At 39.4% G+C, this 27987-nt stretch overlaps 1 protein-coding gene and 1 long non-coding RNA gene across 3 annotated transcripts; one reads left to right on the top strand and one right to left on the bottom strand.

Moving 5' to 3' along the window:
* Window positions 1-940: 940 nt before the first annotated feature.
* LOC131923090 (zinc finger protein 431-like) lies at window positions 941-25011 on the bottom strand. Of its 2 annotated transcripts, none has more exons than XM_059277985.1 (4): window positions 24857-25011; window positions 4040-4166; window positions 3750-3810; window positions 941-2591 (listed from the first exon to the last, which is right to left on the bottom strand). In XM_059277985.1, the coding sequence occupies exons 1-4, from the start codon at window positions 24905-24907 to the stop codon at window positions 1295-1297; spliced, it is 1536 nt and encodes a 511-aa protein (XP_059133968.1). In that variant the 5' UTR covers window positions 24908-25011; the 3' UTR covers window positions 941-1294. The 2 variants fall into 2 exon arrangements, with proteins under 2 accessions (XP_059133968.1, XP_059133969.1); XM_059277986.1 differs by lacking the exon at window positions 24857-25011 and adding an exon at window positions 13316-13441.
* On the top strand, window positions 11425-19269 carry LOC131923091 (uncharacterized). The gene is made up of 2 exons (XR_009382504.1): window positions 11425-12938; window positions 18169-19269. It is a non-coding gene; the product is annotated as an uncharacterized LOC131923091 (long non-coding RNA).
* Window positions 25012-27987: the final 2976 nt, after the last annotated feature.

Here is a 27987-nt window from a genome sequence, read left to right as displayed (position 1 = left end):
GCCTGGAGGCAGAGCTGGCCAATGGTAAGGGGCTAACTTCAGAGGGATTTGGAGCCCAAGCGCCTATAGAGTTTGCTGCAGAGAGCCTGCAACAGAAAAATCCCAAACTTGCTCAGAGGGCTTGGGGGGGGGGAGAAAACCTAGCCCATGAAGCAGTGACTCTGGTGGGAGCCCCTATGTGTAGCTGTGGCTTGTGCCAGTGGCTACAAAGCCATTGGCAAGTGGCTTTTTCATGAATTCATGCCCCAAAAGTTAGACACCAGATGAAGTGTGATCCTGATGCATCTTATCAATAAAAACCAGGAGTCAAATATTGGGTTAATAACCTGAAAGATCAGAGAAGCAAAGGAGCAGCCACTAGTGACTTCTTAGCTATCCAGATTCTCAGACAGAATGGGGGCTGAGATCCTGTCTGCACCCACCTTAGACTCCTATCTCTACCTCCTGATTGCTGGGATTAAAGGTGTGAGCCTCCCAATTGCTGGTATTAAAGTGTGACACACCACAGACTGGCCTCTATGGTTAACTTGTGGCTAGCTCTACTCTGATCTCCAGGCAAGCTTTATTTATCAGAACACACACGCACACATGCACACACACACACACACACACACACACACACACACACAAAATCATACAACAATGTCCTGCTGAAGGAAATATGTAACTGGGGGTATGCTTTCATAATTTACATCTGCACACTTTTTCCAGTTCCCACTCTCTGGTCCATGCTGTGGGTTGAGTATGTGAGATCATAGCCTCCTGCTATAGATGACATGTCTGACACCTGTTGCCATGCCACTTTCATGGTTATCCTGTATCCTTCTGGAACCAAGAGTCAAACTCTTTCATAAGTTGAAGCAGACATTATGTTTTATCACAACAGAAAAGGAACAAATACACATTCATACCTGAATTATTTCATGTCACTGAAGAGATGTATGAAACCTAAAAGGGTTACTTTATTATTTAAATGTGTAGGGTTTCGTCCATATGAGTTTGCAGGTACAAACAAAATAGAGGCATTATAGTGCTTGAATAGATTGTTGACATTGTCAGATTTTTTTTCTCCAGAATACTCTTGTATAATGTAAATGTGTTGGGTAAAGATATTACCAAATCCTTTATAGCCAGATTCCCTTCAGTATGAGTTTTTTCACATTCTCAAAGACTACTGTGGTATGTACAGGCTTTAACAGAATGATTGCATTTAAAAGAATGCTTTAGAGTAAAACTTTTTTACTCTTGTTTAAAGACTACCATGAAGTGCAAAACCCTACCACACTGACCTCATTCATAGGGTTTCTCTGCAGTTTGATTTTTTTCTCATGATTTCAAAGACTGCAGTAATGTCCAAAGGCTTTAGCAGATTGATTACATTCACATGGTTCCCTCCAGAGTAAGTTTTTTTGTGTATTTGGAGTCTACTGTTACATGTAAAGGCTTTCTGACATTGATTACAATCATAGGGTTTCTCTCCTGTATGTGTTCTTTTATGCCTTAGAAGATGACTATGATGTGCAAAGGCTTTACCACATTGATTACATTCATAGGGCTTCTCGCCAGTATGTGTTCTTTTATGCATTAGAACTTGACTGTAACGCGCAAAGGCTTTACCACACTGATTGCACTCATAGGGTTTCTCTCCAGTATGTGTTCTTTTATGCATTAGGAGATGACTGTAACGTGCAAAGGCTTTATCACACTGATTACATTCATAGGGTTTCTCTCCAGTATGTGATCTTTTATGTACTCGGAGACTACTATCACATGCAAAGGCTTTACCACACTGATTACATTCATAGGGTTTCTCTCCAGTATGTGTTCTTTTATGCGTTAGAAGATGACCATGACATGCAAAGGCTTTCCCACATTGATTACATTCATAGGGTTTCTCTCCAGTATGAGTTCTTTTATGAATTTGGAGATGGCACTTTTGTGAAAAAGCTTTTCCACATTGATTACATTCATAGGGTTTCTCCCCAGTATGTGTGCTTTTATGTTTTTGGAGACTACTACTAAATGCAAAGGTTTTACCACATTGATTACATTCATAGGGTTTCTCTCCAGTATGTATTCTTTTATGGGTTAGAAGATTACTCTGTCGTGAAAAGGCTTTACCACATTGATTACATTCATAGGGTTTCTCTCCAGTATGTATTCTTTTATGTATTTGGAGATATCTGTGTTGTGAAAAGACTTTACCACATTGATTACATTCATGGGGTTTCTCTCCAGTATGTGTTCTTTTATGGGTTAGAAGATTACTCTGTCGTGAAAAGGCTTTACCACATTGGTTACATTCATAGGGCTTCTCTCCAGTATGTATTCTTGTATGTGTTAGAAGATGATTGTGACGTCCAAAAGCTTTACCACATTGATTACATTCATAGGGTTTCTCTCCAATATGTGTTCTTTTATGTGTTTGGAGACTACTGTCCTGTAAAAAGACTTTACCATATTGATTACATGCATAGGGTTCCTCTCTGGTATGGATTCTTTCATTTCTTTGAAGATGATTATGATATGCATAGACTTTAACACTTTGAATGTATTCAGAAGGTTTCTCTCCAGTATGACTTCTTTCATGCCTGTAATGATAATTGGCACATGTAAAAGCTATACCACATTCATTACGCTTTTGAATATATCTGTATGAATTAATTTTACAATTTGGTCTAATTGTAAAGAGGAATCACATCTGAAGGTTTTATCACTTTGTTTACACTCATGTTGTTTCCCTTCATTAAGGGTTGTTTTGCATCTTTGAATATGCATGTGATGGTAAGATCCTTTATTACCTGGTTTACATTTATAGCACCTTTTTTCTATATGAGATTTTTCACATATTTGAAGAGAACTGGAAAAACTCAGACCTTTACCACACATATTGCATTCACAAATCTTCCTATAATGTGAGTCATACTACATTTGCAAACTGAACCAGGACAAGCAGAAGTATTTACACATTCCTAGTACTCATAAGGCTTTTCTGCAGTGTGAGTTTGTTGATGTATTTCCAATGAAGCTGGAAAAGCAATTACTTGAAAACTGGAATCACATTCAACAAGTCTTTTCAAAGTGGGGACTGCCACATATTTTCTAATTGTTCTGAGAGGGAGAGGGGTATGTGGCTTCTTTTGATATCCCTATGTTCTTATGGCTTGTATCCAGAGTGACATATGATATACTTATTAAAAGGAGAATAACAAATAAAAGTTTTCCACATTGCATTCACACAGTTTGACTTTCTGTTCCTCATAGACATATGGTATAGGGATTAAGGTTTTTCCACAACAATCCCCCATTGGCTCTTAACTTTAACTACCCCTCCTCTCACTAAACTTAAGCAAAACTACAAAAAATATATGAGTAACACAAGCTTCACTGTGGAGTATTTGCTTATTAGAAGGTTTTGGACATATACTTATCACCTATTCGATGTGCACACCTTTTGTAATATGAGTGGTATGAAACTAAAAGGAGTGGCAATTCTACAGCATTATTCTCATGAGATTATAATTCATATGGTAATATCTGTTAAGGTATTGTTTCCTTATCTTCTTAAAGTAAATCCTTCCAAACACAATTCACCTACTTCACATTGAGGTATATGATTTTGTGAAAAATTAATAATCATCAATGCACTTTAAGCTGTGTATATTTACATAGTTGCTTTCTTTAAAACTTCCAGATACATTAAAATTTCTTCAGAGGCATATTTGTATTAGCTTGCACATGAAAATTACCTTCCATGTCTTCTAGAACTTTTACAATGTTCTTCAATATTATGATCTTCCCATTTGTACCCTAAAATATAGTACCAGAAAATGTATATTATTGGAAATTGTGCAAAATTTAACTTTTAATTTAATTTAATTTAATTTGTGCAAAAATTGTCTTCAGTGAACCTAAGCACCATGCCTGGTTTATTCACATCATCCTTCCTCAGTCTCAATCGTAATTACAGAAAAGCATCAATAACCAAGAAACAGTCGCCTATTTATTATCAAATGTGAATGAAAATTCACAGTCTTACCTATAGCAGTGAGGTTCCAATAGGTCTCCAGCATCACATCTTTGTAGAGACTCTTCTGGGAAAGATCCAGCAAAGCCCATTCTTCCCGACTGAAGTCAACATGCACATCATCATAGGTCACTGCATTCTATAATATCCCATGCATGTGTACAAAAGAAAGTGATACTGACAACATTGTAAATGTATACTTATTTGAAAATACAGTCATATAATTCTCATGCTTCCCACACTATTCCATGACACAGAAGTTCTAATGTAATACCAAGTCACTTTAGAAGGAAACTGAATAGGAGGGTCACCCCTGTTATTTCTGCACCTGAGAAATGCCTATTAACAGACATAGAGAGACAAGTAAACAGATCAACAGTACTGAGTACACATCAAAGTACACATTCTATGAACAATTACTAACTACGAAAAAAAAAAAAAGGATGGGCAAGCTAGGTGTACTTGCTAATGCCTCTAATCACAGAACTCAGAAAGCAGGGGCAGGTATGTCTGCCTCTGAGTTGAATGTTAGCCTCATTTATGCAATCAGTTACACACAGCCAGAAGTATATATTAAGAATCTGTCTCTCCTGCAAAAATCAATCAAACAAACAAAAAAAGAAAGAACTCAGATTTTTTTTTTTACTGAAATTCCTACCAAGAGTTATGTATTCACTTCAGTTCTATAATTCATCTTCCAGAAACCTGAAGTGCCTACCTAAACTGTAACATTAATAAGATCTTCCTAAAAGGTACTGCATGTTTAAACAGGTAAAAACGGACAGATGAAAACATGAGCAATGTAAATACTGATCATAAATAATCAACATAGGGCAGGAGAAATGGCTCGGCAGTAAAGAGCTCTTGCTGGTCTTGTATATAGGTGGCCTCAATTACCAGTACTTACATGGAGGGTCACAACTATCCATTATTCCAAGCTCAGGGGTTTTGAAACCATCATTTGACTACTGTGAGATCAGGTACCCATGGGGTACAAATCCATGCATATAGACAAAAGATGCATTTTCATTTAAAAAAATTCAAAACAAACAAAATAGGCAAGAAGAATGTCACACACCTGCAATCCAATGACTCAGAATGCTCAGGCAGTATTAGCATCATGAATACATGCCATCCTGGGAAAGAGAATGATATTCTCTGCGAAATTTCAAAACTCACAATGCTGGTGAAGCTCAACACATCAGCACATACTCCACATATACAAGAACCTACATTTTAGGCCCATCACCCAATAATATAAGAACAAAACAAAACCCTGGAATGTTGGCTCACCTTTAATCCCACCACTTGGGAGCTAAAGTCAGGTAAAGTCTGAATTTGAGGCCAGACTGGTCTACAGAGCTACTTTCAGGATAGCCAAGTCTACATAGACAAACGATGTCTTTAAAAAAAAAAAAAATAGCAGGCTGGCAAAATTATGTATTTGCTTCTACCATATCTTATGTGATTTAGGGATAGAGTCTATAATGATGGTGAAGTTATGATAGCACAAGAAGGAAGCTGGCTGATCAGTGTCAACCACAACACAGCAAACACAAAGAACGGGAAATGGGTTGAGGCTATAGACACCCATCTCCCATCCCCAATGAGGAATTTCATCCAGAAAGGTTTCTCCTACTACAATCACCCAAAAGAGACCCACCAAAGAGAGACACATGCTCAAATACATCATCTTTTTTGGGAGGTTTTTCATTCAATCAAAAAGAACTTGGCCCAAGTCACTATAGGCTCATGGTCATCCATGAAAGACATGCATGTAGTCACTTCAATGATCCTCAAAGTCTACAACAGCCCTTATTGCTGTTCAAATATCCAAAATCTCTTCTGACACTCAAGATGAGCTCTCGACTATGACAGCTTGTAAAATCAGAAAATAAGTCCTATCTTTCCAATATACAATGGCACAAAATACCCATAATGAGGGATGACTGAGCTAAGGCGAGACTGAAATCCAGCAGGACAACCATCAAATCCTATAGTTCTGTCTCAGAAACATGGGGATTCAGTTATAGAAGGCTTAGAAAGCCCTATCCCTACAACTTCTCACACATCTCTCTCTTTGGTTATTTCGACTCCATATACACAGCTCTCCATGGCAGATGTTTCATAGCTTGGCTATCTCAACATTTTTGGTCTCAAAATATAGCCTAGGTTCATCTTAACAGCATCATGCAATGAACTCTCACAATCTCCTCACTGGGACTCTGACTCTGCCATATACAGATGCCTACAACAGTGCTGAACTGAAACCACAGATAAGATCCATGACCTGAAATTTTGCATCTTTTTTTGTTTCCAGAATCAGTACAACATTGATGATTCCTCCAAATTTGGCTTCTAAGTTGTGATGGACCCTGTCATGCTTGGACCAGAGTTGCAGCAGGTTTTGTATGAAGTTGCTTCCTGGGACTAGGAAACATGTTGCCTAATCCTGCCATTAATTGAGGGCATAGAAGGATGGATTCTTACCTTAAGCCACCTTGCTAGACTTTCAACATAGAGCAGGGTCATCTCTTTAATGGTGATAATCTCCCTGAAAATTCCTGCCTCTGTTTCAGCACTTGGCTGCCATCTGAAACTACCTAGTACTGTTTTTCCCTACAACTCACAGATTTTCATTTATTTCTTCTTGTTGCTCCCCCCCACCCGTAGTCCTGAATGAGTCATCAATAATAGCCATCTAAGAGATTCAATATTCAGCCCATTATTTTTTTTTCTTTTTGGTTTTCAAGACAGGGTTTTTCTGTGTAATGTCTCTGGCTGTCCTGGAACTTGCTCTGTAGACCAGGCTGGCCTCAAACTCACAAAGATCCCTCTGCTTTTGCCTCCTGAATTCTGGGATTAAAGTTGTATTCCACCCAGTTCAGTCCATTATTTTTTAATTCTGCCTTACTCATTTTCTCAGGCCATGGACATAAGAAAGGTTTGGGACCAAAATATCACACAAATTACCTCTAGCTTAATTTATCATGGAGTCTGTTTCCCACTGAAATTCTATGACCTGGACCTCCACTGTCTGTCATTACTCTCAACACTCATCTTCCAGATTCTACAAGAGCAGCTAATTAAGCTCTGCATACAGTATTCTATGGCTTTTGCCATCCAATGTCCTGATATCTTCCACATTCCTCTAAAAGATAACATTTTCAGGTTCTGCCCAGCATCAAAATCACTTTTTGTACACTATTTTTGTTCCAACTTGCTTCTCTGGTGCTATGATTAAATTCTCTAACCAAAAGCATATGAATGGTAGTGAATGGGTTTATTTGGCTGATTCTGTCAGATCACAATCCATCATTGTGGGAGCTTAGGACAGAAACTCAAGTTAGCAACTGAAGGCAAAAAGAACGGGGAAACTTTGTTTCCCGGATTTCTCTCTTACTTGGCCATTGTATCAAGCTGTGGTAGCTCTCTTATCCAGCCCAGGCCTACTTTCTTAGGGATATTGCCACCCTCAGTGGAAGGGACTTCACATATCCATTATCAATCAACACAACCTCTCAAAGACATAGCAATCAGCCATTCTGGTGGGGGTACATCCTCAATTGATAGTCCATCAGATGACTACAGGGTATGACATGTTGACAGCTGGAGCTAACTAGGGCACAGAGACAATAATATATAAGAAAGTTTTAAAAACCTAAAACTAATGTACTAGCCACATCAATAATTTAAATAGCAAAAATACAAATATTGATGATAGTAACAACTGGAAAACAGAGATATGCCAAGAAATGAGGAGAGGCAAGCCTCTAAGATCAAGAAGAGAAAATTAAAATTGTTTCTCCCCAAATGAATAAAAACTCAAGGAACTGAAAACATAATATAGTAATTTTTCAGAATACAAAAATAGGTAAAGGCCTATCATTCCCCAGAGAAACATCACTATAGTTACATTACAGCTAATAAAATTAGCAACATAGATGGCACCACTGATTAAAAAGGGACACAAAGACAGACCTAGAAATTTAACATGATCCCTTAAACAAGAACTCCAAGACTCTAGCCAAATTCAAAATCAAAAAAATCACCGACCACCAGTCACCCTGTGCACTCCAGTTTTCTCCTTTGCAATAACAGAAAATGGGCTGGGTGAGGAGGGCTGTCCCACCAAAACTGGATAGATTCACTTGAAGCCTTCTGATGTTTCTACACTGTAGAAAATAGTTTTGACTACTAAAAATATCTCATTCTCTTTTGATAAAGAAAAGAAAGTCTGTTAGGATAACTTAGAAATCATTTTGTTTCCTATGACTGAAGATTGGGTGTAAGTCTGCATCAGAGTGAGAAAATTAAAATGTTTTCAAACCAAATTCGAGGTAATAGATTTCTACATAAACATTGTATGATTTGTATTATGCACCTAAAGCAGCTTGTTTTGCTCTCGTTGCTTTTTAAGTCACAAGTATTTTGAAAACAAGTTTATCCCCATTTTATGTGTATGTTTGTGTGTGTGTGTGTGTGTGTGTGTGTGTGTGTGTGTGTGTGTGTGAAAGGATGTTTTCCACGTGTGTAGAGGTGATGTAACAAAGAAGAGGATGTCAGATCCCCTGGACCTGGAGTAGCAGGTATTTATGAGCCTCCCTACTTAGGTGTTGGTATATGAACTCAGGTCTACTCAAAGAAGAATACTAGCTGAGTGACATGCCCAGCCCATATAGTACTTTTTATCCAATAAACTATAAGTCTTTCACCGATAAACAACAAAAACCTAAATAAGTAAGTAAGTAAATAAATGATGCCTGGGAATCTGGTGAATCAGTGTTAAGATGTTGGGTAAGGGACCAAGTAGGCTGCCCATGAACCTTCCCACTCTCTGTTACCCAAGACCCAATAATTTGGGTTGCCCCTAAGGCTGTAACAGAACACCAGCTGCAGCTTCCTCTCCCCCTGTCTATGTCTCCTGTGAATTCTATAGACCATCCCCACATGCCCTTCCCTTCTTGCCTCATCTCTGTATCCCAGCCCCCAACTCAGGCAGACAACACCTGCTCAACTACTTACCACATCTGTGAGAAGACCAGGTAGGCTCTCCAGTCTACTACATTATCTATTACCCAAAACCCAATTTGCACAGCTGCCCTACAGCTGGAATAGAGTGCCAGAGGCAGCTTCCCCTCCCCTCCACACCTTCTGTGGATCCCTAGGATAATCCCCCCTGGCCTCCCATTCCCCTAGCCTCCAACACCAGCAAGCATTCTCCCTTGAACATACCAGCCAAGAGGGCTAGTAAAAAAGGCAGCACTTAGCCAACATACACTCTGAAACTCCAGACAGCAAACAAAAACCCAGGAACAAAACTCCCATCCAACAAAGATGAAACCAGAAATCAGCACCTAGACCTATAATCACCCAAACCCAGATGCCTAGACACCAGCATAGGAACATAATTCATAACAGACAAGGAAATATGTCACAACCAGAGCCCAACTACACTATCACAGTAGTTACTGCCTATGCCAACATAGCTGAAACAGAAGAAAAAGACCTTAAAACTAACTATATGGAGATAACAGAGGTCTTTAAATAGAAAAATGAATAAATCCCTTAAATTAATTCAGGAAAACACAAACAATAGGAGGAAATCAATAAATCCCTCACAGAGAGCCAGGAAAACACAAATAGTTAGGGGATACCAATAAACTCCCAAAATAAAGCCAAGAAAAAAACAGTTAAAGGAAACTATTAAAACTGTTCAAGACCTGAAAATGGAAATAGAAGCAGTAAAGTAAACACAAATTGTAGGAATCCTGGAAATGAAACAAGCCTGGAAGGAGTTTCAGGACTGTCTTCCTAGCACTGGGCAGCAAGGTCAGGATTAGTTGTTCAAAGCAATTCTCAAATACATTCTATGAGGCAAGCTTTAGGTACAGGAAACATTGCTCTAAGCTAGTCATTCTCAACCTTCCTAATGCTGCAACCTTTTAATACAGTTTGTAATCCTGAGGTGACTAGCAACTATAAAATCATTTCTATTGCTATTTCATAACCGTAATTTCGCCACTGTAATGAATTATACTATAAACATCTGTGTTTCCTAATGGCCTTAGGCAACCCTTGTGTTAGGGTCTTTGATCCCAGGAGTTGTAAACCACAGGTTAAAAAACACTGCTCTAAACTGATATAGATAATAAATAGAAAGAAAAGAAAGAAAGAGAGAGAGAGAGAAAGAAAGAAAGAAAGAAAGAAAGAGAGAGAGAGAGAGAGAGGGAGGGAGGGAGGAAGGAAGGAAGGAAGGAAGGAAGGAAGGAAGGAAGGAAGGAAGGAAGGAAGGAAGGAAGAAAGAAAGAAAGAAAGAAAGAAGAAAGAAGCAAAAAACAAAGAACACTTAAGAAAAAAAAAATGGAATGAAATTCTTAATGACCGGGAAATGTTGGACAACAGAAACAAACAGATATTAGAGCAGGAACACATTTAAAGAAGATGAAATTTAAAAAGTGATACCAATAACTGACTTGTTAAAGAGATAAAAATAACTGGAAGAACACTTAGCTATACTGACTTTAAGAAAGACTAGGCCATTCTCTGGTAGAGAGAATGCCATTAATAAGATATTGTATGACTTAGTCCCATGTAAAATGTTACCCACCAATTATGTCTGTCTTCATGCACATGGAAGGAACTAATACATGCTGGGAAATTACACAGAAAACCACTTACCATGCCCCATCAGATCCTTCTTTATGATGGAGACGCATGCAGCTCACTGCCCTAACCTTCAGTCTATGATTTAGCTATTATCTACTCTATTTCCCCGTATACTGTAGATAGTACACTGTTCCTCCTCTTCTGGTCTAAAGGGAGAAGCCATGCTACACACACAAATCCTTTTCCTGTTCTACAATGGACAGTCCACTATGCGACTCAAACTGATAGTTTTAGAACTCTGTGCTGCTGCAGACCTGTAATCCAAGAATTTAGGGTGGTTAGTCAGAAGGATAGCAAGGGCAATGCCCTGTAAGGCTACAGACAAACTTGAAGTCCACCTCAATCAACATCAGAGACTTTGACTCAAAACCACTTTTCAAAAAGGCTGGGGATATAGCTGTTCGAGAATTAATATACCTTTATGACACACAGGACTTAATGGTGGTTGTGACCCTATAATGATCCCTGGAGCAGCATGTTAGAGGCATGTTCTTTGATGGGGAGGGGGCTTTTGGCTGATTGTAAATCAAGATTTTCTCTGTTGTGGGAATGTAGCTTAATGGTTGATTAATCCTGGTGGACAAATATTTATATCCTAGCATCCTAATTTCTAATAGGTCTGTTTAGCCTAATACTTTCATCTTTGGGATATTTGGGAGGCAACCCTCTCTGCTAAATTCTACTTTATGTGACTTATTTATGTGACTTAATGTCTCCTACAGATTGGAAAATCCTCATACTATCAGTTTTATTACCAACAAGTCTAGTCCTCTACAGCACAGTTTAACAGTGGAGTGCTACTCTACACAGGAGATACTGTTTACAAGCTGAACAAAATTAACTCCAGAGAGATCCTAAACCTAAACGTTAAATGTCAAAAGTGCAGAACTTCTGAAAGATACTAAAGAGACCAAGGCTCTCCAAGTTTGGCAAGTCTGCCTTCCATAGCTACAATATAAGCACTACAGGTGCCTCAGTTTCACAAGTGAGCTCAAGAACAAGGACTATTTCTAAGCACAGTCCCTTCCCAATGCTCTGCATAGATGCAAACCCAGGAATGAAGTTATTCAGAGGGTGCCATCCTGGCCCAGGGAGTTGCAAGGATGATGCAGGGCATGCAGAATCACACAGGACTCTGCCTCTGGCTGCTGGCTCCCACCCAGCCCCAGGGAGGACCAACCAAACCAGCTCTAATGGCTCAGCCGGCTGCTCCTCCCTGTCTGGAGATAGTGGCCCCTTGCTCACCAGGGTATCTGCTGAGCACCTGCACTCTCCCCACAAACATTATAAACAAAGTCCATGGTGTCCAAAGATTGCAAATAGATCCATATCTGTCACCATGCATAAAACTCAAGTCCAAGTGGATCAAAGACTTCAACATAAATCCAGTTACACTGAACCTGATAGAAAAGAAATTAGGAAGTAGTCTTGAATGCACTGGCACAGGAGACCACTTCCTAAATATAACACCAGTAGCACAGACACTGAGAATAACAATTAATAAATGGGACCTCTTGAAACAGAGAAGTTTTTGAAGGGCAAAGGACACTGTCAATAAGACAAAACAACAGCCTACAGTATGGGAAAAGATCTTCACCAACCCCACATCTGACAGAGGGCTGATCTCCATAATATATAAAGAACTCAAGAAACCTGACATCAGAATACCTAACAATCCAATTAAAAAATGGGCTACAGAGCTAAACAGAGAATTCTCAACAGATTAATCTCAAATGGCTGAAAGATATTTAAGGAATTGCTCAACATCCTTAGTTATCAGGGAAATGTAAATCAAAATGACTCTGAGATACCATCTTACACCTGTCAGAATGGCTAAGATCAAAAACACTGAAGACAGCTTATGCTGGAAAGGATGTGGAGCAAGGGGAACTCTCCTCCACTGTTGGTGGGAACGCAAATTATACAGCCACTTTGGAAGTCAGTATGGCAGTTTCTCAGAAAACTGGGAATTAATCTTCCTCAAGACCCAGCTATAACACTCTTGGGCATATACCCAAGGAATGCTCAAGCATACCACAAGGACACATGCTCAACTATGTTCATAGCAGCATTATTCCTAATAGCCAGAACCTGGAAACAATCTAGATGCCCCTCAATTGAAGAATGGATAAAAAAAATGTGGTGCATTTACACAACTGAGTATTACTCAGCAGAGAAAAACAATGATATCATGAAATTTGCAGGCAAATGGATGGAACTAGAAAAAATCATCCTGAGTGAGGTAACTCAGACTCAAAAAGACAAACACAGTATGTACTCACTTATTAGTGGATATTATCTGTAAAGTAAAGAATAACCTGGCTACAACTCACAGACCCAGAGAGGCTAGGTAACAAGGAAGGCACAAAGGCGGATGCATGGACTTCTCTGAGAAGGGGAAATAGAAGAGATCTCTTAAACTGGGGGAGGGAGGAGGTGAGAACATGAGGGATCAGGCTGAGTAGATTGGTGAGCAGGAAGGAGAAGGGGGTAATAAAACAGATGTCTTGATATGGGGGGGGGCATTTGGAGTTAGGGAGAAACCTGGTGCCAGGAAAACTCACAGGAATCTACAAGGATGACCCCAGCTAGGACTCCTAGCCATAGTGGAGAGGGTACCTGAACTGGCCATCTCCTGCAATCAGATTGGTGACTACCCTAATTGTCATCAGAGAGCCTTCATCCAGTAATTGATGGAAGCAGATGCAGAGATACATGGCCAAGCACTGGGCTGAGCTCCAGGAATCCTGTTGAAGAGAAGGAGGAAGGATTGTATGAGCTGGGGTAAGGGGAGGAATGCATGTATAAAGGTCATCACAAGAGAACCCACAGAAACAACTAACCTGGGCTCATAGGAGCTCACATCTCCGGACCAACAACTAAGGAGGCTGCATAGGATCTGCCTAGGCCCTCTACATATATGTGATAGTTGTGTAGCATGGTCTATGTGTGGGACTCCTAGCAGTAGAATCAGAGCCTGTCCCTAATGTATAAGCTGGCTTTTGGGAACCTATTCCCCACACTGGTCGCCTCACCAAGCCTTAATGCAATGGGAGGAGCATAGTCCTACCTCCACTTGATATGCCATGCTTTGTTGACACCCATTGGAGGTCTGACCCTTTCTGAACAGAAACTGAGGAGGAACAGATGGGAGGAGGGGAGGCAGAGGGAGGGAAAGGGAGGAGAGGAGGGTGGGGGAACTGCAGTTGGGATATAAAATAAATGAAAAAATTTAATTAAAAAAAGATAAGCAGGAGGAGCCTTTTCATAAGTGTTCATGCAGCAGATTGCTTCTCGGGACTCTAGACTAAAACAAGAACATCTGTGTGGTGGATCTACCCTGCTCTGCCATCACTTGTATAGCCTAACCATACAAAAGCTGCATTACATGAGCTGTCACTCAAAGTTCCCTAAAGAAACAAATAACTAATTCCAGCCATGCAGTAGAAAGCTGTCTTAAGGCCACTAAAGCCAAACCAGGCTGCTCTGCTGTATGTGCCAAGGGTGTGGGGATGGAAAGAAGGACCTCACACTGCAGTTGTGATGGATCCCTGTCCTAAGTCCCTGGGCCAATGTTGTCCTCCTCCCTTCTCAGACACAACCTTTAGTAACTTACATTTCAGGATGAAGTTGCACTTGGGCGAACATTCTACACCAAGAAATGTCCAATGTAAATCTTAAGAACTACCTTAAGATTTAAAAGGAAGCCGGGTGGTAGTGGCGCACGCCTTTAATCCCAGCACTCGGGAGGCAGAGGCAGGCGGATCTTTGTGAGTTCGAGGCCAGCCTGGTCTACAGAGTGAGATCCAGGAAAGGGGCAAAGCTACACAGAGAAAGCCTGTCTCGAAAAACCAAAAAACAAACAAACAAACAAACAAACAAACAAATAAATAAATAAACAAATAAATAAAGATTTAAAAGGAAAAAGAATGTAAGATGAAAGTTATGGTGAGTTCCTGCCATTTCTATGACCCTACTCTGAAATGTAAAGTGTCTTAGTTGGTAAAAAAAAAGACTAATAATTGAGCTGAATTTAGTACACTATGAATAAATGGAAACATTACAGAAAAATATGGGTCCCCCTTTTGGAGTGTGTGTGTGTGTGTGTGTGTGTGTGTGTGTGTGTGTGTGTGTAAGTCAAAAGACAGATCAACTTCTAGTGCTATTACTTGGGAGCCATCCATGGTTTTGGGTATTTTACTGTCTAAGCTATCTACCCACCTCACCCCATTTCCATTTGGATTCTATTGAAAAGTAGAACTTACTTCTCAAGCCTTAGCCACCCCTTTATTGTACTTGTCTACAAATGATTATCAGTAAATAAATTATATCTCCTTATCATCTAAAAAAATTAATAATTTTATCTAAAGTAACAATGTAGCCAATTACTCAAATTCACTATATCCACTGGTCTGTGCAGTTGCTAGCACCAGTTACCTTGTCAGGATTGCAAGAGATTGCTACAGCTTACTCAACAACATCTGAGTTACTCTGAATCATAGCAGTTAGGAGATAGAACCTAGAAAATGGAATTTTAAATAAAACTGGTTTAATGTAGGTATTTGTAATCTGCAGCTCTACAGAGTTTCATAGAAGGAGGAACTCTCAACTTGGCATCATGTGGAATCTTCATACTAGAGGGATTATTTGCTAGTATATGTACTCTGTATTTTTTAAAGTTTAAGGAGTTCCCTGTCACCTGCCTATACCAATGGATGGTAATATCATTTGTATCCATCTTAAATTGCCAACTTTGTCCTGTGGCAAAGACATCTTGCTGATATCTGGCACTAGAGAAGTTTCTCCCTTAAAGGAGACTGGATATATAAACTAGAAATACCAGTCCTGTAATGACTGAGAATTAGTGTCACACCACTTGTTGTAGTTTCTCAAAGGTACCAGTTTAGTGTCATCCTCACTCTGGCATCAGTCAACTGATATTCTACCCAAACATCACACTGCATACACACACAAGAAGAGTTACGTTTTCAGTAAATACAACAATCATAACTTTCCTGTGACTTATAGAGCAGAAGCCCTTAAGTACATTACACTAATATTTTTTAATCTAGTTAAATAGAAATTAGTTTCAGATTGTCTTAAACAGTCAAAGTAGACCATCCAAATGTTTGTATTACAAAATAGAAATTCAATAAAATTACACTCACTGGCAATTTCTCTAAAAATAAAGCAGAATTGTAAAAATAATGACTTGACAGAACCTATAAGACAAATGACTTGTTATAATTTTTCAAATATCAAAATTGACAAGCATACATGTTTAGACCATGTGTGTGCCTATGAGTTTTCTAAAATTAAGAAAAAGTACCAGAGTTGAAACATTAAGGCACTAAGAATGCAGATTGTGGATATGGTTCCTGCACTTCAAAGCTATGGGCAGGAGGATCAAAATTCAAAGCCAGCATGGGCCACTGTCTCAAAAAGATGAAAAAATAAAAACATTACTGAGCAGCTGGAGAGAAAGCTCAGAGGGTAGAGGTGCTTGCTGCCAAGTCTGCCCTGAGTTTGATTCCCAGGCACCACATGACAGGAGGGAGAGATAACTTATGACCTGTATACATGCCCCCCAAACACAAATAGAAACTGCAACTGTTAAAAAAGGAACGAAGTAGGGACATTGAGGCAGGAGTATACTCAGTAAAGCTACTACAATAAAACTTTGTGTCAACAGAAACCAAAACAAAAAAATCAGACTATTTATATTTCAGCCTCACTCTGTTGATGACAAAATATTTACTGTGATTTTTTAACTCAAATGAGGTTTAATGAATGTAATTCTCTGTGTTGTTTTAAAGTATGATATTTTTAAAGAAAGAAAAGTATTTCTGTTTTCACTGGACCAAAAATACTTATTAGTCAATCAAATTATTGAAATACAATTATTAGTATATTAAATTATGTACCAAATTTTCAACAACATTTGTTAAAATGTAATGAAGCTTTATCATAAGAAGGGCAAGGGTTGAAACATCTCTTTAAATAGCAAACACTAGCATGTAACAACTTGGTCTAGAACTATACATGTATACCATACTATAATGTCCACTGTCCTAAATTTGACATTACAAATTAGTTAGGTAAAAAGTAACCACTGAGGAAAGTTTAATGACGGTATTATGAGTATCAAAGCCAAGTTTTAAACTAATTTATCCCATAGTAAACACTACCAAATAAGTTTTCAGTTTGTCTCACTTCTGAGTTTAGAACTTAGCACCATAGAGAGAATTTCCAAACTCCCCTATCAATAGTTTTTCATTTTATTTCCTTCTTTGTAAAATTGTAACAATAAATATACTATTTATGCTACTTTCCAATGTCAACACGAGGGTCAATTGTATCTCAGCAGTTTCTATTGTTAATTCAAAACACTCTTTAAATATACCTCAATGAGCATAAGACCACACTGAACATCATCTATTAAAAAAGACTCAGACATAATTAAATTATATCTAGAAAACTTAAATTATTTCCAATGATCAGTAATGAATAATTCTCCAAGATGCTAGTATATTACACAAGTTTTCAGTACCTTTTGATGTTTGGGGTGTCTCTTTAGACTTCACCAGCTAAGATTGTATCATCCATAAGGCTTTTCAACATTTTGACAGGATTTCAGATTTTCTGATGAGGCATGCTCAACATACCCACTGAATATATTAGAAGATGAGAACACATTTCCAGAATGTATGGGATAAAAAAAAAATCATATATGTAGAAACTTGAAAACCTTTAGAAGCAATATTTACTTTTTAAAACATGAAGTTTTCCTATCTTCTAAAAACAATTTTATTGAAGTTCCACAAATTTAGGAACTCATATTTAACTCAAACATTGCTCAACATAAAAAAAAAAAATGGCATCTACCACATACTCCAAAAATACTTATTTACACTTAATTCCTGGAGGATGAGAATCGATATTCCAAGACTGAAGTTCTGTGATTCATGGGATCCCTACAGAGACACCACAGCTTTCTTTCCTCTGCTATTTGTACCATTCTTAAGTTTCTTGTTTAAGTTTTCCAAAATTGTAAGGATCCTCTCAAGACTTTCTTTTCTTTTCTGTTTGAACACAATGAAAATAAAAATGGATCCAGAAACTGTGGATCATTCCTCTACTCCCATAACTCAGTAGACTGAGACAGTAGGATAATCACATAGCAAGGCCCTGTCCCAAAGAAAGACAAAGAAAAAGTAAACATTACATGTACATGTATAATGAACTTCAAAGATATACTGAGCTCTAGAATAAAGTGATTCTATGAGAATCAGGTGGGTCTCTGGGGATTTGGGTCAGCCTAGTCTACAATATCAAGATCCATTCCAGCCAGTTCTATACTAAAAAACAAATTCTGAATTAAAAAAAAAAAAAAAAGATTATTTTATGGTATGTTTCATTCCTGTTGTAAAGAATTATGAAGTAATGGAGTCTTGGTATCTGTTATATTCCAGGAGAAGACAGACACATGGTGGAAGTGAATTACAAAGTGAGGTGTAATTTAGCAAATGACTAAGTTTGAAAAATGACTAACAAACTGCTTGCAAACAGAAGTAATTAACAAGGATACACATGAAAAGGAAACAAAAGCCAACAAGTACTTATGAGTTCACTTAAAAAGGAAAATAAAATTTTTTAAAAATTACAAAAATATAAGCAGCTAAACCACCACTGGGCCCAAGCGTACAGCTCCTTTCTCAGGACAGGCAAACATGTCCAAGATCTCCAGCCTAACCCTCGAACAGAGACATGTTTTTGACTCAGGTACCTTATGTAATAATGAACCTGAAGATGACTTGCTACAAATGGCTAGGAAGCGATTAATGACATTTCCACTGTTCTTTCTTTCAAAATGCCACAACTACAATCAATGGATTATGAGATTACTAGGGATATTGAGACCCTGGGAGGACATATAGAGAGAGTTCAACATTTATCAGTTGTACTCAAAGAAGATACCATTGCCTATACCCATAAAGTTAACAAGTTTAAAAAATGCTCTTTATTTGATGCGACTGGTAGGATATTTAGATTTGACTATCCTTGCTTCCCACGTGGAACTTATTCCACTAGATAAAGGCAAGCACTTGGCACTTTGCATACTTCGTGTTGGTTATTTTAGCATATAATTCCTTTTAGGAGGAATAAGGATAACAAGCGCCAGAGACTATTATCACACCAGAAGGAACAAACCAACTATGCAGGATTCCAGCAGACACATCTGTGCAAACTGACTGAAGAAACTTCTTCAGGAAACGTTTCATCTCCATGATGACACCTCAGGCCTGGAATACTGTATTCTAGATTCTTGGTTCATTCAGCCCCATAATGGCATTGCCATTTCTGCCAAAACACAGGGTCTATATACATTGATCATACATGAGGGATGGATGGCTTCAGAGATTCAACAGACTTCCTGATGCTTTATACTTATTATTTGTTTTTTTCCAAAATGTTAACATACAGAAACCTAAGAAACAACGATGGAAGCTAATTATGAAGATTACTGGACTCTTAGTTGGTTTTTTCATTAATAAAAGAAGAAATACCTCTCCCATGGCCATGAAGCACATTCTCCTACTTGACACTGATCAGGTTAGGGTGATACTATACAATGATTGGCTTAGCTCAAAGTTCAACAGCTCCAACCATACTATGACCCCATTTACAACATTTTGTTTGAAAGTGATTGCATTTCCTTTTATTTCTGAATGTGTTTTCAACTTGGTGCATACCAAACCTGGAGAAAATATAAATGTGGGAAAATATGTATATGCCACAGGGATCACAACAATTTCCTGTGATCTATACTGTTTCAACCATTTTACTTAATAATTGTATATTCTAGTGCCTAAGATTTATTTTCCTGCATTTATTTGTCTATGAGTAATTTGAGTATATAATGTATATTTTCCTTTCCTTTTGTGGTCTGAATTTGAAAATTGCTGTGAAATTGTTAATAATTCCTATATGTGGTCCCCATCACTGTGTATGCGTCAAAGGACTAGGTGATGGAATGTAATGAGCATGGGAAGGAGCCTTTTGGTTTTGCTTTTTATTTTATTAAAAGTTTTTATTTATTTTACATACTGACCACAGTTTCCCCTCTCTCTTCTCCTCCTGTTCTCTCTTCCCACCTCCCATCTATCCCCCATCCACTCCTCCTCCATCTCCATTCAGAAAAAGGCAGGCCTCCCATGGGAGTCAATAAAGTATGGTACATCAAGTTAAGGCAAGACCAAACTCTTCCCCCTGCATCAAGGCTGGACAAGGCAACCTAGCATGGGGAATAGGTTCCAAAAAGCCCAGCTCAAGTGCCAGGGAAATGTCCTGATCTCACTGCTAGGAGCCCTACAAATACACCAAACTATACAGCTATCACACACATGTAAAGAGAGGGCCTAGATCAGTCCCATGCAGGCTCCCTAGCAGTAAGTTCAGAGTCTGTGAGTTCCTATGAGCCCAGGTCAGCTGTCTCTATGGGTTCCCCTATCATGACCTTGATCCCCCTGGCTCCTCCTCCCTGTCTTCAACAGGATTCCCAGTGCTTCACCCAGTGCTTGGCCATGGATCTCTGCATCTGCTTCCATCAGTTACTGGATGAATGCTCTCTGATGCGAATTAGGGTAGTCACTAATCTGATTACAGGAGAAGGCCAGTTTAGGCACCCTCTCCACTATTGCTAGGAGTCTTAGCTGGGGTCATCCTTGTAGATTCCTGTGAGTTTTCCTGGCACCAGGTTCCTCCCTAGTCCCAAAATGACCCTCACATCAAGATATCTCCTTCTATCCACCCCCAACTTGCTCAACATGATCCCTCATTTTCCCATTCCCCCATTCCCCTCAGCACCCCCTGTTTATGCAGGAGATCTCTTCTACTATACCCAGCAAAACTTTCAATCACCATAGATGGAGAAAACAAGATATTTCATGACAAAACAAGATTTAAACAATACCTATCAACAAATCCAGCCCTACAAAAAATATTAGAAAGAAAATTCCAACCCAAGAAAGTTAGTTGCACCCATGAAAACACAAGAAAGGAAATACACACGCACACACACAAACACACACTACTACTACTACTACTACTACTACTACTACTTTTACTACCACCACCACCACCACCACCAAAACCAAAAAATAACAAGAATTAATAATCACTGGGCATTAATATTTCTTAATATCAAAAGACTCAATTTGCCAATAAAAAGACAGATGAACAGAACAGATATGAAAACAGGATCCATCCTTTTGCTGCATATAAGAAACACACCTCAACATCAAAGACAGACATTACCTCAGAGTAAAGGGTTGGGAAAAGATTTTCAATCAAATGGATCTAAGAAGCAAGCCAGTGTAGCTACCCTAATATCTAACAAAATAGACTTCAAACTAAAATTAATCAAAAGAGATGGAGGAGGATATTTTATATTCATCAAAGGAAAAATCCACCTAGTAAATTCTCAACATCTATGCCCAAATACCAGGGCACCCAACATTTCTAAAAGAAACATTACTAAACCTTAATCACATATCAAACCCCACACATTAACAGTGGGAGACTTCAACACCCTACTCTCACAAATGGACAAATCTGCCAGACAGAAACTTAATACAGAAACAAAGAACAAACAGATATTATGACTCAAATGGACTTAATAGACATCTACAGAACATTTCACTCAGACACCAAAGAATGTACCTTCTTCTTAGCACCTCATGGAACCTTCTCTAAAATTGACCACATACAAAGCAAATCTCAACAGATACAAAAGAATTAGAATAACCCCCTGTATGTTATCAGATCATCATGGGTAAAAGTTAAAGTTCAACAACAACACAAACTACAGAAAGCCTAAAAACTCATGAAAACTGAACAACTCTCAACTGAATTACCACTAGGTCAAGGAAAAAAATAAGAGAGAAATTAAAGATTTCTAGAATTCAATGAAGGGCCTATGGGAGGGCTTGGAGGCAAGAAAGAGCGGAAATGATGAAATTATAATCCCCAAAAATTATGTTAAAAAGTTGAAACAGGCTTTATGGCCATATTCTCCGGAGACCAGAGATTTGTATTAGAGCACACCAAGTACTGCCCATGCCATTCTCTGGGGCTGTAGATCTTAAACCTGGAAAACACGGTCATATTAGGCAGGGTGACAACATTTTAGCCATTTCTTCTATTTAGGTTGAACTGGTGTAACTACAGTAATTTGGTTTCATGATAAGTTCAGTTCTTTATCCAGATTCTTGATTGCCTGGTCTGTGGACCCAAGCAATGGCCAGCCAGGATATTTATGGAACATCTAACATTGATTCCCTCACTACTCATTGCTAATGTCAACTACTGGCAAAGCACGAAAGTTTCCACCCTCCTTCTTGCCCATCCCTTTCTGTGCTGTGACTACACCTATTTTACAGTTGGTCAGTTACACAGGTCTCATTTCATTTGCAAATTCACAATAAAATCTAGAGAAGTTGAAGGATACTCATTCACTGGTCTGTTTTTCCTTCCCACAGACCAGTCAAGGCCCAGCCTGGAAGGAGTTGCAGAACTGTCTTTCCAGCACTGGGCAGAAGAAGCAGGATTAGGTGTTCAAAGCAATTCTCAATTACATAGTGTGAGGCAAGCCTGAGCTACAGGAAACATTGATCTAAACCAGTGGTTCTCATCTTTCCTAATGCTGTAACTCTTTAATATAGTTCCTCATGATGTGGTGACGCCCACACACAAACACCATGAAATTATTTTGACTGCTACTTCATAATTATAATTTTGCTGTTATGAATTGTAATAGAAATATCCGTGGTTTCCTATGATCTTAGACTTGTCCTGTGATAGGGTCATTTGATCCCCCAAAGGGAGCTGTGACCCCCAAGTTGAGAACCACTGCTCTAAACTGATATAAATCAATAAACAGCACTTAAGGAAAAAATGGAATTCTTAAACTTGGAAACACTGGAAAATAGAAACAAAAAGAGACTAGGGCAGTAATGCATTTAAAGAAAATGAAATTTAAACAATGATACCAATAATTGACTTTTCAAAATGACAAAAAAATAATTGGAAGAACACTTAGCTGTATAGACTTTGAAACGGAGTAGGCACTTCCTTGGTATGAGAATGCCATTAATAAGAGACTGTATGACTTTGTCCCATGTAAAAACATTAGCCACTGAGTGCTGTAAGCTGACACATGGAGCAATGGCCTGTGTCTCAAACCTCTCAACTGACTTAACTGTGTCAACAGGATTGCACATACCTGCATAGGAGAGTTTGCTAATTGGAAACTGAATACTTTTAGTCCAAGCTATGCTCCCTATACTGTATACCCACCAATTCTCTCTGTCTTCATTCACATGGAAGGAATTAAAGCATGATGGAAAATTACACAGAAAGTCATTCACAGAGACCCCATCAGGTCCTCCTTTGTAATGGAGACCCCTGCAACTCATTGCCTTAAACTTCAGTCTGTGATCTAGCTATTGTCTAGTCTGTTTCTCCCTGCAGTGTACCCAGTACACTGTTCCTCCTCTTCTAGTCTGAAAGAGGAAGCCATGCTCTGCACACAGATCCTTTTCCAGTTACCTCAAAGTACAGCTCACTATGTGATACAAACTGGTACTTTTAGAAGTCTGTGGTGCTACAGACCTGTAATCCAAGAATTGAGGATGGCTAGTCAGAAGAATAGCAAGGGCAATGACCTGTGGGGCTCCAGACAGTGTTTAAGAACACCTCAGTCAACATCACAGACCTTGACTCAAAACCACTTTGCAAAAAGGCTGGAGATGCAGCTGTTCTGGAATTAATATGCCTTCATGGCAGACTGCTGTTCGAATCTTAAATGGTCTTTTAACAAAAACCCAGAGCCAGATATTAGAGTAAAAGCTGAAAGATCAGAGAAGCAAAACACTAGTTCTTACCTCTGTGAAATTCTCAGCCTAAAGAGAGTGAGGTCCTGTTTTCTCACTCCTTATATACCTTTCTCTGCCCTGCCATATTACTTCCTGGGATTAAAGGCGTGTGTGCTTCCCAAGCAAAGGCATGAGATCTCAAGTGCTGGGATTAAAGGTGTGTGCCACCACACCTGGTTCTGTTTCTCTCTGATACTGGATCAATATCATATAGCACAGTGTAGCCTTGAACTCACAGAGATCCAGATAGATCTCCGCCTCCCGAGTGCTAGGATTGTATGCCACCACTGCCTGACCTCTGTGTCTCATCTAGTGGCTGGCTCTGTCCTCTGAGCCTCAGGCAAGTTTATTAGGGTACACATATATCACCACAGCAGTCCAGGACTTAATATTGGTTGTGACCCTGTAATTGCCCCGTGAGCAGCATGTTAGAAGCCTTTGATGGGGAGGTGAGCCTTTTGGCTGCTTGTAAATCATGGTTGTCTCATTTGTTATGGGAATGTAGCTTAATGGCTGATTAATCCTGGTGAACAAACATTTACATCTTATCATACCAATCTCTAACGGGCATGATTAGCATACTGCTTATCTTTGGGGTATTTGGGATGTAGCCCTCTCTTATCTAAATTCTACATCGTGTGACTTAATGTCTCATAAGAATTGGTAAATCCTTATACCATCAATTCTACTCTTCTATATCACAGTTTAGTAGTGGAGTGCTACTTCACACAGGAAATACTGTTTACAACCTCCACAGAATTAACTCCAGATGGATCCTCAACCTAAACGTTAAATGTTCAAAGTGCAGAACTTCTGGAAGATACTAGAGAGACCAGGACTCTCCAAGTTTGGCAAATTTGGTGATGTTTCTCCACCTGTGACAATATATGCACTACAGACACCAGCATTTCACAGTGATGTCAACAACAGGGATATTTCTAAGCACAGTTCTGCTCCCAGTGCTCTGCGCAGACACAGTCGAGGGAGTGAAGTTGTTCAGAGGCTGCCAGCCTGGCCGAGGGAGTTGCAGGGATCACACAGGACCATGCTGGACTGGGCAGGACCAGACTGCAACACGCCTAACTCTGTCTGGCCACTGGCTCCCACCCACACCCACCGGCTTTGGAGCCTCAGCCGGTCGCTCCGCCTAGTCTGCGGACAGCGGCCCCTCACTCAGCAGGACCCGTCACTCCTCCCCGCATGAGGACAGCAGCCCCTCGCTCACCATGGCCGGCCACTCCTCCCTGTCTGTGGAATGCAATGCCTCGCTCACCATGGTGCAGCTGCTGAGCTGATCCGGATTCTCCCCAGAACCCAAAGCACAGCACAGGCAACAACTTCCGACTTCCTCAGAAGAGCTAAGACATTAGCCTGGATCCCGGAAGAACCCTCCCATCTGACTGGCGGGTCCGCTGGAGGCTCTGATTGGCTAATGAGGTCTGAGTGACAGACCAGGTGAGCAGAAGGGACACAGCATACCGGTTCCCAACCCTGGCTTCCAATCTAAGGACAAACCTATCCCACATTGGCCGGACATTTGTGCTAAATTCAACAGCAAGTCTCCTGTTAATGTAAATCAATGGGTCCAGTTTTAGAGGAAGTATACAAATTCAGAAGGAGGCTAATCAGCCAATGTTCCATAAAAGGAACACAGGGTAACTCAAGAATATTATAAACAAAATCCACAGTGGCATTGGGACTGATAACCACAGCCCCTTGTGTGGAAAGTGGTGAGTTCTCAGGATCTGAAGCAACACTTTCCCAAAGGCCCCAGCCCCAGACCATTACAAACTCTCCCAAGCATATTCCCAGTATTAGAGATGGAGCTCTGTTTTTGCTCTATACATCAGGGCCTTTGAGAAACCTCCCAAAGCCTAGGCAGGTTGACAGACTCAGCGAGGCCTAGTTTCAAGTATCTTCTGGAAGTTCTGCACTTTGCATTTGACATTTAGATGTAAGATCCATTTGGAGTTAATTTGTGGAGGTTGTAAATGGCATCTCATGTACTGGATAGCACTCTACTATAACCTGTGATGTAGAGGAGTAGAATCGGTGCTATAAATGATTTACCAATGCTTAGGAGAGAGTAATTCACACAAAGTAGAATTTAGCTAAGGGAGGGCTGCCTCTAAAACACCCCAAAAAATAAGTAGTATATTAATCAGGGCTGTTAGAGATTAGAATGTTCGGATGTAAATGCTTATTCACCTTTTATGTTTACTGGTATTGACCACATTCCTGTAGTAAAAACAGCTAATAGGATGCTCATTCATGCAGAGGACAAAGAGACTGTCTGTGAAAAAAAATCTCATTATAGTAAGCTGAGGAATCATAGTTCTAAGAGGGATTTCTTAGTTATATTGTATTGGATATTGTAAACATCAATTTTGTGATGTTTTGTTATGTACTTGCTGTTTTTGGTATGGACTATACATGTTAAAATCCAAAAGCATGGTTAGAGTAGTGATGCTGTGTATTTATTATATGAAGACTGTCTTGTGTTTTCTCTAAGGTTTAGTTTAACAAACTGTACCTAGGAAATATTAAATTATTACATTACCTTATACACAGTTTTTATTCAGCTTTCTTTTATTTAATTGTTGTTGCTTAGCACTATCTTAAGACAAACAATTGGTACCTTCCTATGATCAGCTATGCCTGTTTACATGCCCACCACCATGTTTGCTGACTGTTGATATTCCATAATATAAGAAGGTATCTGTTGTTTGAACCTTTGATGATCTTTTAATTAAAAAAAACCCAGAGCCAGATATCAGGGTGAAAGTTGAAAGATCAGGGAAGCAGAGCAAGCCACAGCCAACCTTACCTCACCAACTCCACAAATCCTCTGACTGAAAGCCTCTGAGTCCTTACCTGAAAGGATCTCATCTGGACTGCTAAAGTTCCTGTTCCCTCACACCTTGTATATCTTTCTCTGCCCCAGCCATGTCACTTCCTGGGATTAAAGGCATGTGTTCTTCCCAGTACTAGGATTAAAGGTGTGTGGCACCACAGCCTGGCTCTATTTTCAATGTGACGCTGAACTCACAGAGATCCAAACGGATCTCTGCCTACCCAGTGATAGGATTAAGGGTGTGTGTCACCACTGTCTGGCCTCTGTGTCTAATCTAGTGGCTGGCTCTGTCCTCCAATTGCCAGGCAAGTTTATTAGGGTACACAATATATCACTACAGGTATGTTCTCCTTCTAAGTATACAGCCTTTTCCCCAGGCAACTGTATGCAATTCAGCCCTAATGGCATGTGCCCTTGTGGTTTAGAGGAGGAATTAGAATACACAGCCTGAGAAAGACTTGGGATAGGGTGGATTCTGCATATACACCTATGAAAAAGCCATCTTTTAATGTGGGAATTTACCTTGAGTACCATCAGGCTTACTTCCTATGTTCACTGAGAAATGTAATGTAATGGGGAGTGTAAGGGCAGTGGAAGAGCAGAGAGGTGAGCTCCACATATGCAGCTATGGGAGAGCCATTGTACATACTAGGGAGAGACAAACAAAATTAAAACATCAGAAGGCTTCAAGCGAATCTCTTCAATTTTGGTGGAACATTGTCTTCTCACAACCAATTTTTTATTATTGGCAATGGAGAGAACTAGGGTGCACAGGGTGAGTGCTAGCTACTGATCATTCTTGGAGTTTGATTTTTATTAGAATCTTGTAGTTCTTGTTTAAGGGACCATGATATATTTTTGTAGGTCTGTCTTTGTGTCTTGTTTTGCAAGTGGTGCCATCTATATTGTTGATTTTATTATCGTCTAATTATATTGTTCATTTTCTGGAAAATTATGCACCTTCACCAATTTTTATATTCAGAAATTTTATTATATGATGAGTTCTTTTAGTTTTTGTTGGCTTGGGAAGTTTCTGTGGAGAGACAGTTTTAATTTTCTCTTCTTGATGTTAGATACTTGTCTCTTTCCATTTCCTGGCATATCTGTTTTGCTACCTTCTTGTTTGGGTTTTTGTTGCTTAAGTGATTGATATGGTTAATACATTAACTTTGCATCTTTAAAACCTATTCATATATTATAGTCTCTTTTTCCCAATTAGCCTCAGCTGTCAACATGACATAGCTTAGAGTCATTTGAAAGAACATCAGTTGAGGGCATGTCTAGATCAGAATATCTGATTTCTGTGTCTGAGAGAGATTGGGTTGATTGATGGTTGATGTGGGAAGGCTTTTCCACTGAGTTGTCAATATCTCTAAGCAAGTGGACCTAGGTGGGACAAGAGACTAGCTGAGCATGAGACAGTGACAAAGCAAGAGAGAAGCCAGGAAGCAATGTTTCCCCATGGTTTGCTTTCAGTTATTAGCTTCAGTTTCTATCCTAAG

The sequence above is a fragment of the Peromyscus eremicus genome, chromosome 13 (genome assembly GCF_949786415.1).
Source record: "Peromyscus eremicus chromosome 13, PerEre_H2_v1, whole genome shotgun sequence".
NCBI lineage: Eukaryota > Metazoa > Chordata > Mammalia > Rodentia > Cricetidae > Peromyscus > Peromyscus eremicus.
This window is presented reverse-complemented; position numbering and strand designations above follow the sequence as displayed.